Raw genomic sequence first — 14,969 nt, forward strand, 5'->3', positions numbered from 1 at the left:
CCGGCGTCGCTGAATGTGGGCTGAGTAGCCATGTTAGGTTGTACTTACTACACATGCCTTTTTTCTCAATATCAGCAATGCAACTGGGCCGACAGTTGTACACAATATCTGGGTCAACTTGTTATTCTCCGTCCCGCTGGGCTGCAAACTTTCCTAGGAGGTATGGATTAGGCTTAACAAGAAAATGGACTTTAAGAAATAATAAATGGGATGTAATTATAATAACTGGACAGTAACTATAAAAAATGCACCAAACGCGTAATTAGTTTTAAAAATATATTATTTTTGAAATTTGAAATTTTAATTTTATTACTTGTTGCACGCGCAATATTTCGTTGGATTTTAACGTAATACAACTTTATTTTGAAATTATATTTAATTTGATTAGAAATTTCGGATAAAAATATTTCGGTTCCCATAAAAATGTGGGAATTTTTTTGAATTCTATTTTAAGCGGTTGGTTGAAATTATTAATCGTTGTCCTAGCTAGAAAATGGGTTGTACATTCTTACAAATTGCAAATGGGATATATATTCTCTGCCACACACTTGTGGGCCTTCTAAGTTGACGCGTCCCCTAAAAAACTAAATTGACGCGTATGCAAGGCTTTGTCAACAACACACGGTTCTGGCAGCTGTGGCCGTTGGATGTCCATCCAACGGATGTCGTGCTTCTTCTTCAATCTCGGATATTCTTGCTTCAGCCGCCCAAAAAATGATTTCTCCCCCTGACATCTGGGCGCACCGTTTCGGAGGCTGACCTGTGGGCCTACTAAGTTGACAAGTACCAAGGGCTTTGTCAACTTAGTCAGTATAAACGATTCTAGCTGCAGTGACCGTACGATGTCCATCCAACGGTCGTAGTGCTTCTTCAACCTCTGGTCTTCTTGCTCCAGCCGCCCAAAGCAGCGTCGGTCGTGCCGCGTGCTCCTGCCTCCCGTGGCCGGCTATGATACCGCGGAGGCCTCACCGCCCCCTACTACTCCCACCGTTGGCCAGGCCATCCCTCTACTCACCCACACCCCCTGTTATTCTGCGGCGATGGCAGCCTCACACCGCAGCCGAACCAGTGAACCCTCATACTCCTCTCCTCGCGGGCTTCCACTGTCGTGTCTTCCCCGGCTCCGCGTCGTTCCCTTCCTAGGCCTCGCCGTCGTCCATCGCCCTGGTGCTCTCGGCGCGGCGTGGTCAACGTGGTCAAGGAACGGCTTCCATCGGACGTGGACTGTACGTGGAGAGGCTGATAGCTGGGTCCACCACCGCAGCAAGGAAGTGCCTTCTTATTACGTGGAAAATAATGATTCCTTCACCTAACAGCAGGGACCCACCGGATGGGCCACCGTATTTCATGAAAAAAAACTTTCCCCCCTGACTGCTGGGACCCACCGGACGGGCCACCGTATTGCGCGAAAAAACGTTCCCCCCGCTGTCAGTTCAGAACCATCGAAAGTGCCTCCTTATTATGCACAAAAAAATGAATACTCCCCCTGCTGGTCGGGACCCACCTTGGTGGGAGGCTGACTTGTGGGCCTACTAAGTTGACGGGGATGGAGTGCTTTGTCAACTTAGTCAATATGAACGGTTTTAGCTCTAATGACCGTACGATGTCTATCCAACGGCCGTAGTGCTTCTTCAACCTCTAGTCTTCTTGCTCCAGCCGCCCAAAGCAGCGCCGGTCGTGCCACATGCTCCTGCCTCCCGTGGCCGGCTGTGCTGCCACAGAGGCCTCACCTCCCCCTACTATTCCCACCGCTGGCCAGGCCCTGCGGTGATGGCAGCCTCACACCGCAGCCGAACCAGTGAACCCTCGTACTCCTCTCCGCGCGGGCTTCCACTGTCGCGTCTTCCCCGACTCTGCGTCGTCCCCTTCCTAGGCCTCGCCGTCGTCCACCGCCCTGGTGCTCTTGGCGCGTCGTGGTCAACGTGGTCAAGGAACGGTTTCCATCGGACGTGGACTGTACGTGGAGAATATGACAGCTGGGTCCACGGCCGCAGCAATGAAGTGCCTCCTTCTTACGTGAAAAATTATTATTCCTCCACCTGACAGCGGGGACCCACCGGACGGGCCACCGTATTTCGCGAAAAAAGGTTTCCCCCTGACTGCTAGACCCACCAGCTACATCTTCACACGCAAGGAAGTGCGTCTTGGCAAAAAAACGATTCGCCCCCCTGACTGCTGGGACCCACCAGCTACATCTTCGCATGCAAGGAAGTGCCTGACAGTCGGGACCCACTTGGTCGAAGCGTACGTAGCGTTGTCATTCTGATCGTGAACGTGTACGTACATACCGATCGATGTAGAGGCGCGCGCGTGTCGTAGTAGAGGCGCGCACGTAGCATGTACACGTACGTACAACGGCCAGTGTGCAAGAAAGAAAATATGGCCACGTACGTACATATGGGCAGGGTCTCGAACGCCTACTCGCGCATACGTACGGCCAGGGCTCGTGTACATGACTGGGTCAGAACAGAGAAACTGCGTCGTCATCGTGTTCATGGGGAGCCAACCGGCTGGGTCAGAACGGAATGCGTCGTCGTGTTCATCGGGAGGGCTTGGACGGAACAGCCGATGAAAACGAGGCCTGGCATACCGCAGAACGGAGGAAACGGCCTTGTGTTCGACCGGCCACGTTCGAAATGGGATCATGTTCATCGGGAGGGGTCTGGCGTACCGCAAAACGGAGGAAACAGACCTCCTAGAGTCAAAACGGGGGTCCTGTTGATCAGGAGGGGTGTGGCGTACCGCAAAACGGAGGAAACAGACTTGTGTTGGAGCGCTACGGTCGAAACGGGGGTCCTGTTCATCGGGAGGGGTGTGGCGTACCGCAAAACGGGACTCCACGGGATACTGCTCATCTCCACCGTCGACCCCCTCCAGCCTCCACGGGCTACTATTCATCCACCGTCGACCTCCTTCAGCCTCCACCTGTGACTGTTCATCCATGGGCTCCTGTTCATCCAGACTCCACCGCACGCTACTCCACCGACTACTGTTCAACAAGCCTCTCCACGGGCTCATGTTCAACCACCCCTCCACGGGATACTGTTCATCCAGCCCTCCACCGTCTACTGTTCATCCCGCCCTCCACGGGGTGGTCCTGTTCATCCAGCCCTCCACGGGGTCCTGTTCATCCAGCCCCAACCGGTTCAATCGATCGGGGTCCTGTTCATCCAGAGACAACACCACGGGGTCCTGTTCATCCACCCTCATCGGGAACTGTTCATCCAAACTCCCCAGCAACGCTCACTGTTCATCCAGAGGCAGCATCGATCGGCTTTAGTTAGCAGCAGTAGCGAAGGAATCGTTCGATCGGGTTCAGTTAACAGCCATCGATCGATCGCTCGGATTCAGTAACGCGTAACCTGCAGTGCAATCGCTCGAATTCAGTTAGAGCCTAACGCCTCGCACCCACGCGCGTGCGTGTACGAGAGAAACGCGCATCGCTCGGCCCCGACCACCCACCGTAACAGGGAACACCCCGATATTTTCCTCGCCCTCGCTTTTACCACGATTTTTTCCGTCATGGACAGCCCAAAGAATGTCATGCAGCCGCGTCTCCGGCCCGCTCAGGACGAAAAGCCCATTTTCTGTCATGTTTTTTTGTCATAGAAGTAGGACCCCACCACATCTATGATGATACCATGTTTTGTCACAATTATTGTCATAGAAGTGTCATAAGTATGACAGAAAGAAATTTCATTTGGCCGAATATGTCACGAATGTGTCTTTTTTTTAGTGCTATTTCTATGTAGGATAGGTCCAATCCTACGCATTTCAAAGGAAAAAAGTATTAGCCTGGACTCAATGAAAAATTCCTATCCTATACATCAAATGACATCTCTTTCTTTACAGAAATTGAGATGCATGTCATCTCAATTTCTATGAAGTTCCTATTCCTACAATATTTCTATCCTATGAATCAAAGGAGGTCTTAGGAGCCTTTCGTGCATATTTAATGCGCTGGGTTGTCTTAGTACGATAAATCTTCATTTTGGTCAATACGCGACTTTTTATGTAACAGATGCCCAAAACTTGTTACCGAACATACCTATAACCGGAATGATGAGCCGTTTTAGAATTATTGCTTGAGAAGGGGTGTAGCGAGTGGTTTTTACTAGAGAAATGATGAGCCCTTTTAGAACTATTGCTTGAACTCCATGATGCAAAAGTGCAAACCTTTTGTACAAGAAACTAAGACAATGCGTATAACCGGAATCCATACCATAACGAAATATTCTTAATTCATATATAGGTATTGAACAACAAGAACATTTACCCAATAAAGAAAATTACTTTTCCCATCCAGCCAAACGAATAGAAAACTCAACTTCTAGTCACATGGGCCTCAGCTGGCCCGTGTATTTCACACACTATGCTTAAATGATAAACAATATAATAAATCAATGATAAAAATCAGTCAACTAAACAATTTATTGGCTTGATTGTACTGCATATGTCCGCCATTTTGCATGTGGATTATTTAGCAGGTAGGCATGTTGGGAGGCGGAGGCATCATTTTAGCTTCAGGAGCCTTGCCATCCTTCTCGATGAAGACGGTGCTCATTCCCCACACCACATGGCGATCAAAATGGCAATGCATGAACCAGACACCTAAGAAAGAGCACATACACAAAACATTAGAGATTGGCACTTGATTAGTTCGCTCCAACGAATTTCACAGGCATAGCCCAAAAGCTGAATATAAAGTTAAACTCACCAGGATTCGCCGCGCGGAATCGGATTGCGGCCCAGCCAGCTTTGGGCACGGAGACGGTGTTCTGGTGCGGCGGGTCGACCAAGTTATAGGTGGCCGGGTCCTTCTGCTCGTCAAAATTACCGAACCCTCTCCCTACCACGTAGAACGTGAAGCCGTGCAGGTGCATGGGGTGGTTCTCGGCGCCAAGGATGGAGGTGTCCTGGAACACCACCTCCACGACGGCGCCGTACTCCACCACCTTCACCTTGGTGCCGCGCTTGGTGGCCCAGCGCTCGACGGGGTCGTTGTCGACGTCCGTGAAGTTGAAGAAGAAGGGCGGCTTGTTGGGGAAGTCTGTGTCGAACACGCCACGGACGGAGCGGTAGTAGGCTCCGAGGATGTCGACGGACGGGTTCACGAAGCTGACGTTGTTGAGGCTCGCCGCTTGGCGGTTGCCGTCGGGGCCCCCGCACGTCTCGTTGGGCGCGCAGGGGAGCACGTTGACGGCGATGGTGACGAGCATGCGCTCGTCGACCTGCCTCGGCACGTCCACTGGGTGGTCCTTGCTGCCCAGCGACCGGAGCTGCGCCGTGTATGCCGTCGCCGAGTCGATGTCGTTGACGCCCGGAAGGTTTGTAGGGAACTCCGGCGGGGCCATACGTCCCGGTGCGTCGTCCATGTATTCCACGATGGCGGTGGCGGTGCTGTTGTTGACCTCGATGTTGAGGTTGGACGCGAATGTCCTCGCGGCCATGTAGTACCGACCGCCATCGGCGCGGTTGGCCTCGAGAAGCGCGTCCATGGTTTGACCTGGCGCGATCATGATGTGCTTGACGGCGAACGGCTTAGTGTAGTGGCCGTCGGTGCCGACCACGGTGAGGTTGTGCCCGGCGACGCTGAAGAAGAGGTCGTTGGAGAGCCCCGCGTTGATGATCCGGAGCAGGTACGTCTTGCCGTGCTGCACCGGTATCTTGTAGGTGCCGGCCTTGGAGCACGGGAACAGGTCTCCCGGCTGTCCGTTGATGGTGTTCGCGTCCGAGATGTTGATCTCGCCGCCGTTCCGCTGCGCCTCCTCGAGCAGATGGTTCACGTCAGCATTCCACCACTCACCTGCATGCATGAGATGGAACATATCACGTTAACGACATTCAAGCAACGACAACTTGGCTTCAAGATAAGCATGGATGGAAGTAATGAATATACCAAGGATGACGGGTATCTCTTTGTGTGGCTTCTTGAAAGGGAAGGTGGTTCCGAGCTTGGGGTGGATGACAATGGCGCCATGGACTGTGGTGCGGTCGAAGTCGCTGTGCGCGTGCCACCAGAGCGTACCCTCTTCCTCGGATAAGATGACCCGGTAGGTGAAGTTGCCGCCGGGGCGGATGGGACACTGGGTAATGTACTCCGGCCCGTCGGACCACGGGTTGCGTGGCTGGTCAACACCATGCCTGTGTACACATATGTCACGTCAGAAGATAGGTTTTCTGATGGTTATATGCAATGAACGGCCGGCAGCCAGGCTAACTATAACTTACCAGTGGATGGTGATGTTTTTATCGCCTTGGTTGTAGACGTTGACGATGACGAGGTCGCCCTTGCGCGCGTAGATGGCGGGGCCGGGGAACTGCCCGTTCACGGTGAGGACGGTCCTCTCCTTGCAGAGCCTCGTGTGGTTGCTCTCTTTAATCTGCCAAACAGGATGCACGAACGCCACAAGTAAGTTTATGATCATATGCTGAGATGGCATGTGTACATGTTAATTAAGAGAAATTGATATTACTAGATAGAAATGAATGGGAATAAATGCAAGCAGACTTACAAAGAAATCGTGGTAGCGAGTCTTGGCGCCCTGAGCGGGGCTAACGGAAACTCCCAGCGCTAACACCGCCCCAAGTAACCAAAGCACCACCGGTATCTTAGCCATACCCATCGCCGGCCGACGGCCGTCGCCACTCACCGAGCTCTGCTCAGCTCGACCGTGAACCGTCGGAGATTAGTTAAGAAGCGAGCCACAAGTTATGAAGCTGCTGCTTGAGCAAATGTGGAAACTAATGTGTGGGATGGAATGGACCGATGATGGCAACTCCAAGCAGACGCACGAGGTATTTATAGATCGTACGTATGGGCGACAAGATCGAGCCCGGTCGACGATGCGTGTGCTGATGTGCATGGTTCCATACATATGATTAGCTTCTTGTCAAAGTTATAATCGGCAATCGCTATGGAAAGTGGAGGCTTTGGCAGAAGCCTCCCATGCACATGCAGTTGCCCCTAGATCGATTAATTTATTTATTTGGGAGTGTCTAGGACACATCTAGATGTACTTTGATTATTGCACATCCAAGTAAGTGAATCAAGCACAAAGAGGAAAAGAAAAAAAAAAGAAAATATCCACACAAATCTTAACGTAAGATCAATAATATAGGATTTAGATGTGCAATACTTATGACACATTTAGATATGCTTTAGCAAAACTGTATTTTTGCTATTAACCGTTGGTTGGTCGCTGCCATGCATGATGCGACGACGACAGCGTCAAAGGCTCAAAGCCTTTAACCCTTTGCGCCAACCGCCCACGGGATTAATAATTAGTCCATCCAAGCACGTACGACGTAGGTGCAACTTCTGGAAAATCAATCAGAAAACACACGAGGGGCTTTTGGAACGTGTGGTGGGTCGATGCATGCATCCATTCCTGTTTTCGCCTCATCTGGATGCATGGAGCTGCCATGTTGGTTCTATTTTGACGTTTTTCCTTTTGCCATGTTCGTTCTATTTTGACGTTATTGTTGTGAGCGATAGTAGTGGCTCGTTTTTGTAGCAGGAACGAGCAAAGCTCGTCAACGCGTGAGGAAATGAAAGTCGTGCTGAGATTTGTGGCACCCGGGAGACCTGATCGACGACGCAATCGATTCCAAGGGAAACAACCATGCATGCATGCATGTCCGACCGTCAATCGGGACTGTCAAACCGCGGTGCGACCGTTGAATGGTGGATCCTATCGAATGGCGTTTTGCCTCCCTGGAGCGCGGGCTTCCGCGTGAATAGTAAACAAAAAAAATATTATAATATTATTAAAAATTCTGATTTTTTAGATGATCGTGTTAGTGTCGCAAACATCCTTAAAAAGATTCATGCAAAACGAGCAGCGGTGTTTCCCTGGTGAAAAGAAAAACAAATTTAGCATGACATTCTGGAATGACGTTTGGTGGTTTTTTTTTTGCAAAGATCAAAATGTTTAAATTTTTTTGCCTACAAATTTATATGTAGCACTTGGATGTGACAAAGAACCACATAGATTTTTTATTGAATTTTTCTTGACATTTCAAAAAATATTTTCACGCGCTTCCGGAAGCTCCAACGGATATTGGGGATCCTATTCCCCTAACATGGACAATCAGAGCTGCTCGCCGCCTATTTCTTTGTTTTCCTTCACACCGGTTTGGGAAGGTTCTAGAACCTTGAATTTTTTTTCTATCTTTTGATTTTTTTGGTTCCTTATTCTTTTACTCTTATATTTCTAATTTCATGAACATTTTTTAAAATTTAGAATTTTTTTAATGAGGATTTTTAAAAAAATTGTGAATATCTCAATTTAAAAGGCCTACAAATGTGTGTAGATACTGATGCGAGAGCCGGCTATGGGGGCCGGGCCGATGGGGAGCAGTCGGCAAACACTGATGCGGGAGCTAGCCATCCAACCACATCCGCAAATGTCCGGAGACTTTTCGAATGGAATTTATCGGAACTAAACAAATTTGATGCAAATTTAAACAAAACAGATGAATTTAATTAAAACCTGGATGTTTTTTTTAAAACGACTAATCTTCATCCAAATCGGAGCACATGCATTTTGTTTTCGATATATTTGGACTAAACACTAGTCTAATGATTGCCCCTACACGCTTCCCATGTCTACCAACTCGTCGGACGACCATGAGCCCCGGAAAATGAAGCCCAGCCTCCGCGAAAACCAGCAAGTGGCTAATCGAACGATGATGATGAGCACACCAAAGCTTAGCTTCAACGAAAGGGGAGAAGTGATGGACTTCGTGGGAACCGAGTGCCGACGTCCTTCCATGCTCTACGCTTCCTTGTTGCCGGCGGTGCCCGCGAATGTGCCTGCTTCATTGTCATGGTGGAGGACGCGACCGATGCAGAGCTGGCGACGTCATCCTCGTCCTTGTTGTACACTTCATTCGCCGCCTCGTCAATCTCTTGAAATGTGGCTTTCTTTCTCCGTCTGTAGGAGACGGTACTGCAAGCGCTCACGACGGATGTCGCGGGCGCAGTGGTAGGATAGGAGCAGAGCCTCCTGCTCGTCCATGTCTACAGCTGTCATGATGCCCGTGGCGGTGGCGAGTTGCTCCTCCATGTGCTTGTGCTCGCGGAAAAGGTGAAGGTTGTAGGCCTGGTAGATCTGTGCTACTGAACGTGGCCTCCCATCCTTCCAACACCACATCGGTGTAGTGAGCCCGCACCTCGCCCATGGCGATGTCTACATGGGATGACGAGGATGGTGGCACCGGATCATCCGCAACGCTGGCCATTGGAGAGCTCGTCCGCCTGTCGGCCGCAGTGGCGGCTATCTCCTTCTTTAATTCAGACGAGAGGTTGTCCCGCATGCAGGCCTTCGGAGCTCGAGGAGGCCACGTCGGGTGTGGTACCGAGAGGAGGCAGGGAGCGGAGGAGGTTGGATGCCGCTGTTGTTGGCCCGGGCGTTTAAATAACAGGCGGATGGCAGACCTGGTGGCGTTAATAGTGATCGGCAGACAGATGGACGGGCGGCGTTGGAGTAGGTTTCTCGGCTACCGAACATGATTAACGAAGGGAGGCAGACGAACGGTTTATCATTTGAACGCGGAGAAGGCGCGTGCACCAGGATGCGGTGCAAATGACGCTCTCGGCTGGCACGCCGCTTTAATGCTGGCTCCAGTGAGAGGTCGCGTCCGCTCTGGTCCGAATGCGGCGTTGACGCTTCAGACGGGAAAGGGCACGAGTGGGGAAAGGGTTTTGGGTAGGGTTAGTTTGTCGGAGGCATGTGTGGTAGCACTCAAAAAAAATGAGGGCCAACTTGGGCATTTCCTATTTAGCGCTGCAGGCGCCCGTTTGTGTGCATTTCGCAAACTGGCGCCTGCAGCGCTCCGTGCTGGGCCGGCCCATGTAGGGGTGCCTGAGTTTTTTCTTTTATGTTTTTAGTCTAGATATATTCATTTCCGATGAAAGTAATTCCGAACGGAGGAAGTAATGGACTACGTTGCTACTCGAACCTCATACCTCACCCGTGGCTACATGCTTCTGTTACCACCCCAACATGCAGCCGATTCTGAAAATTTACGAACTTTCCTCTCTTTTATTCACTCTTTTTCTTTTTTTCCTTTTTCCTTTTTTGTATTCTGTTTCTTTCCTTTCTGTACGACCAGGTTCCCCCTGCACCCCTTTGAATTCGATGAACTATTTTGAAATTCTATGAACTTTTTCAAATTTGATTAACCTTTTTTCAATTTTCATGAACTTTTTTTTTCAAAATCAACAAACTATTTTTCAAAATTGATGAACTTTTTTTCAATTTCGATGAACTATTTTCAAATCAATGAACTTTTTCAAAATCAACGAACTTCTTTCAAAACCATTGAACTATTTTTTTTCAAATTTGATGAACTTTTTTATTCAAAGTCGATGAACTTTTTAAAGTTGGTGAACTTTTTGTTCAATATGGGTGAACTATTTTCAATATGGGTGAACTTTTTCCAAAATTGTGAACTTTTTTTTTGAATTTTCATGAACTTCATCCTAAATTTTGCGAACTTTTTTCAAATATTTGAAGTTTTCTCAAATTCATGATATTTTTTCAGTTTTTACGAACCTTTTCAATTTTATGAACTTTCTTTGAAATTCACTTTTTTATATTGTCCATTCATTTCCTTTTTCTTTTCATTTTATCATAAAATAATAAGTATAACAGTCTGGGTATATACTAAAGATTTTTTGTCCCTAAAATAAACAGCATACTAAGGTCGGCGTAGTGGCTGAGTTCGAATGCTACTGCGGTGGCGGTCAGAGATCGAATCCTGACTCTGCTGCTTTTTTTGCGATCTTTTTTTTTTTGAGAAAATTTTGCGATCTATAAACCTCGCTGTGCCTGGCTGCGTTTCCTGGCCCGGCCCAGTTCGGGTCCGTGCAGGCGCCAGCGACGCGAACCGGCGCCTACAGCGCTATATAGGAGCTCCCGCCAACCTGGGCCGGTGGCCCGCCCAGCGCTGGAGAAAGAGAAATTATACCTAGGCCCAGCCCACACTCTGACCACTGCGCACAGCAGCAGACAGCACGCAGCAGCCCATAGCCCAAGCTCACGGCACGCACGCAGCGCTCAGCCGCCACCGGGCACCGTCGCAACAGCCGCCGTCCGCCGCGGTGCCGCCCACCGGCCGCCGGCACGCGCATCAGCCGCCTCCCACACAGCAGCGCGGCGACTCGGCGAGTCGGCCGAAGCCGACCCACGACGGCACGACCCTACCGGCACACAGCAGCGGCGAGCCAGCGACCCAGATCCCGCAGCATCTTCACATAACTGCACTTCGGCGGTGCCCCTTGGGGATTTTGTTGCCGGGCGATGTCAGCGACGCCGCTGCCCCCACCGCCGCCGGCCGACGGCCCGGCGGCGCTCCCGCCCCCGCCGGGGACGGACATGACGGGGATCTGCTTCCGCGACCAGCTGTGGCTCAACACCTACCCGCTGGATCGCAACCTCGTCTTCGACTACTTCGCCCTCTCCCCCTTCTACGACATCACCTGCAACAACGAGTCCCTCCGCTCGCGCCAAATCCACCCCCTCGACATGTCCCAGCTCACGTAAAACCCTAGCTCCCCCTCCCCGCTCCTCCTCTCTCGCTGCCCAATTCGCCGGTAGCGAGGGTCACTCATTGCTCCGTTCCTTGTGGTGGTCGCAGGAAGATGACCGGGCTGGAGTACGTGCTGAGCGAAGTGATGGAGCCGCACCTGTTCGTGATGCGCAAGCAGAAGAGGACGAACGCCGAGAAGTCTGACGCCTTGCTCGCCTACTACATCCTCGACGGCTCCATCTACCAGGCGCCCCTGCTTGGCAGCGTTTTCGCCTCCCGCATAGTAAAGCTCCAGAGCCTTTTATTCTTTTTTTTTTCAGAAATTCTGCAGTGAGGTTCTATAGTTCACTCACTGACAACGATGGCAATGTGGTATATTGTTGAGCTATTTCATTCGCACAATTTTTCTGTGATTTTGCCAATCCGAGTTGCAGAGTGTTAGGTTGATTAATGTTTCCCCTTTTCTGCTCCTGTGGCATTTCAGAGTAGGGCTATGCATCACATATCAAAAGCATTTTCTACGGCATGCTCAAAATTGGAGAAGATTGGTAATGGTATGGTCTTCACATTTTATCCACTTCTTTACCTCTTCTTTTACCCTTTTTCTTACTTGAATAAACATCACTTATGCATGATGTAGTTTTGGCCAGTTATTGTATCGCCTGCGAAATATATACTTGTATTGAGCATCCAGCTGATTTTATGCATTGTAGTTCGTGACTGGAAGAATGAAACTAACAAGCAGTGGTACAATTGGTCAGGATAATGCAGTAATTGGTTCGTCATTAGGTTCACAAAAAAGTATTCATTTTCTAGAGGAGTTGAGATTTATGCCTAGCAGCAAAGTTTCAGAATCAGCAGGTTGACCTAAAAGATGCTAACTCTAAAGTCATCTCTATTTTCTTTTCAGCGGTCCCGAATTTAATTCCTTACTCCTTCGTGAAAGAAAAAAAATTCAAGTTCCTTTTTGGTTTCTTGACAGATTTCCATGGTTAAACTAATTTCAAATAGCCAATTTACCCTTTCTCTCCAAAGATTGCTTACTCTGTTTTGACTGGGCTAGGGGTTCAGATTTTCTGAAGCTCTATTCACTCAGTAATAAAGTTCATTTCTGTTAAGTTCTTCGGTCAAGCTTCAGTTTCTAGCCTTGATTAAACCGCTGTTATTCTCCAAAACCTATCAATTTCTGAAATCTGGTACCAGCAGGATCCATAATTCTGGGGAATCTGGTTTCTATAACATGGTTCGTCAACTGCAGTTAACACTGATCAGTGTGTGATAGCCGTTTATTATGCTATGGCATGTGCAGCTATAGCTGGTGTGTTTGCAGCCAGCAGTAGGTGGCGGCACAAAGGCAAAAATTTGGGTTAAATGGACAATTCTTATTATTATTATGAATGGAAATGAGATTTTGTGCATAGGTTTTGCAACTTTTAGTTAAATGGTCTTTTGCAACTTTTAGTTAAATGGCCTTTTGCAACTTTTAGTCGTATATTTTGCAAAATTATGAGTTCTGCAGGTAAAAAATTAGATATAGGCAATATTTTTGTTTTCTAAGAGTAAAGCTCCAAGAATAAAATGGAATACTAGCTAAATACCCGTCGTTGCAACAGGGGCAACTTTATTCTAGTGGTTCAACGTAGGAAATTTTTTATTGGGTTGAGATTGAGATATGCTGTGGGGATGGAATCCATCGGCGAAGGTAAACAAAGATATGATGTGATTGGGATTGTGTACGTATAACTACGTGAGTTGATTTTGTTGTTTGCTTCCAAGAGATTTCTTGCTATTGGCGATTTATTTGATTTCTGTTGATTGTTTTTCACGGGATTTCTTTTCCCAGAAAAAAGGAGGTGGGGGTCAGTTTGAAAAAAAAACTTAATGAGGGTTATCGCATGGTTTTGAAAAAAAATTGGTGGGAGGGGTGGAAGCGAAACCAACAAACTCCCCTTCAATGTAGTAGAGATAATTCATTATTTTTTGTCGCCGGTTTTCTTATATCTATTTCTCTCTATGTTATTGGAGTTTATATGCTTAACTGTTCAAAGAAATTTGTTTTTGTTTGTAGGTTGGAAGTTACCAGATAAAGTTTGAGTCCATGTGAACGGATACACTGTTTGAAACAAATAAAATTTAGCATTACAGATTGTTGATTGAACTACTACTTATCTCGAATTTTGATAATCTGTAATAATGATAGTTAGCACTTTGGCGTTGTTCATGCAAGATCACCTGCAGGAAATTGGTTCCTTGCCGCTGCTGTACTTCACAACTTACATTTTAATTCTTTTTATGTTACAATTCTTTTTATTTACTGCAAGTTGCGAAACAAAAGTAGCATAACTGGAATTTTTGTTTTGTTATTTACAGCGGAAACAGAGGCTGATGCGGCAGCTTCTGAATCAAAGGCCCAAAAGGAAACAATTGACTTGAAGGAGTTGAAACGAGTGGATCACATCCTCATGTCTTTGCAACGAAAGGTAACATCATTTTTAGATAGCAAAACATCATTTTTAGATAACATGATGGTGGCCGTTACGCAAAAGCAAATTGGGGAGACATACGGTGCACTAGGCACATGAGATGTACTGATGCATATTGTGTGTCCCCAAGAAAGTTGTGTCTGATGCACCTTATGCGAGTTCTGCTGCTGTATCTTACTCCCAAGTGTGTTCATGAACCTCCTTGTCAACCATTTACTAATTACTCTGGACTTTTGACATCTTTCTTGGCAGCTGCCTCCTGCTCCTCCCCCTCCACCCTTTCCGGATGGTTATGTCCCATCAGAACAAGAGAAAGGGCCAGATGATCTGTTGGCCTCGGAGCCATTGCCTCCTGCAATTGACCCCATCATTGATCAAGGGCCAGCAAAAAGACCAAGATTTCAATGAGATTGTGCCGTCAATCAAGTAAAATTAGCAAGATTTCAATGAGATTGTGCCATCAATCAGGTAAAATTACTGGCATGCTAATGGCATGTTGTATTGCAAATGATAAGTAGAGATTTGTAATTCCTGAGCTGGGAAGGTGCAGACCATTTTCTGAATGTACACTTGGACTTGATCCTTTATAGCTATGTAAGGCCAGTTTGTGGTTTTCAAACTCCTGATGAATTGCTGGCCACAGCATTTGCTACATCAAACAGACCCGTATATGATGGTCATCGGCCACTTTACCCACACCCAAAGCTGCTTGAAAATGAGCAGGCTTGTTACATGCTCCGGGCCTATACTGGACACTTTATATAACTAGATAAAACTTGTCTCCAGAAGGAATTTGATGTCCCTGGAAAGCTGACCCAGGGCTCGCATTATCATACGCAGTGAAGGCGAGGGCCTGTTTGAGTACCAGGCTTCTCAATGCCGTGATGGTCTGCAGGCTTCACGGAGGGGCGCGGGCAATTGTTCCATCAGCGTGCAAGGCGTCCGCAG

The 14,969-nt window shown here is 48.2% G+C and overlaps 2 protein-coding genes across 2 annotated transcripts; one reads left to right on the top strand and one right to left on the bottom strand.

The window, feature by feature from the left end:
• Positions 1–4,242: 4,242 nt before the first annotated feature.
• LOC125523652 (putative laccase-9) lies at positions 4,243–6,761 on the bottom strand. Its single transcript, XM_048688705.2, has 5 exons — positions 6,516–6,761; positions 6,232–6,383; positions 5,900–6,144; positions 4,718–5,806; positions 4,243–4,611 (listed from the first exon to the last, which is right to left on the bottom strand). The coding sequence occupies exons 1-5, from the start codon at positions 6,624–6,626 to the stop codon at positions 4,481–4,483; spliced, it is 1,728 nt and encodes a 575-aa protein (XP_048544662.2). The 5' UTR covers positions 6,627–6,761; the 3' UTR covers positions 4,243–4,480.
• Positions 6,762–11,009: 4,248 nt separating this feature from the next.
• On the top strand, positions 11,010–14,644 carry MED6 (RNA polymerase transcriptional regulation mediator-like protein). The gene is made up of 5 exons (XM_048687306.2): positions 11,010–11,548; positions 11,647–11,821; positions 12,023–12,092; positions 13,909–14,018; positions 14,274–14,644. Exons 1-5 carry the CDS (start codon positions 11,310–11,312, stop codon positions 14,427–14,429), a joined length of 750 nt encoding a protein of 249 aa, XP_048543263.1. The 5' UTR covers positions 11,010–11,309; the 3' UTR covers positions 14,430–14,644.
• The last annotated feature ends 325 nt before the right edge of the window (positions 14,645–14,969 follow it).

Source organism: Triticum urartu, chromosome 7A (genome assembly GCF_056163025.1).
Source record: "Triticum urartu cultivar PI428250 chromosome 7A, HENAU_Tu73, whole genome shotgun sequence".
NCBI classification, from domain to species: domain Eukaryota; kingdom Viridiplantae; phylum Streptophyta; class Magnoliopsida; order Poales; family Poaceae; genus Triticum; species Triticum urartu.

Excerpts from the sequence above, each read along its gene's own strand:
- LOC125523652 (XM_048688705.2), bottom strand. The coding sequence starts at position 6,626 with ATGGGTATGGCTAAGATACCGGTGGTGCTTTGGTTACTTGGGGCGGTG. Across the intron at positions 6,384-6,515 it reads CTCGCTACCACGATTTCTTT|ATTAAAGAGAGCAACCACAC; the intron begins GTAAGTCTGCTT and ends CCTGTTTGGCAG. Across the intron at positions 5,807-5,899 it reads AGAGATACCCGTCATCCTTG|GTGAGTGGTGGAATGCTGAC; the intron begins GTATATTCATTA and ends TCATGCATGCAG.
- MED6 (XM_048687306.2), top strand. The coding sequence starts at position 11,310 with ATGTCAGCGACGCCGCTGCCCCCACCGCCGCCGGCCGACGGCCCGGCG. Across the intron at positions 11,549-11,646 it reads CTCGACATGTCCCAGCTCAC|GAAGATGACCGGGCTGGAGT; the intron begins GTAAAACCCTAG and ends TGGTGGTCGCAG. Across the intron at positions 12,093-13,908 it reads ATTGGAGAAGATTGGTAATG|CGGAAACAGAGGCTGATGCG; the intron begins GTATGGTCTTCA and ends TGTTATTTACAG.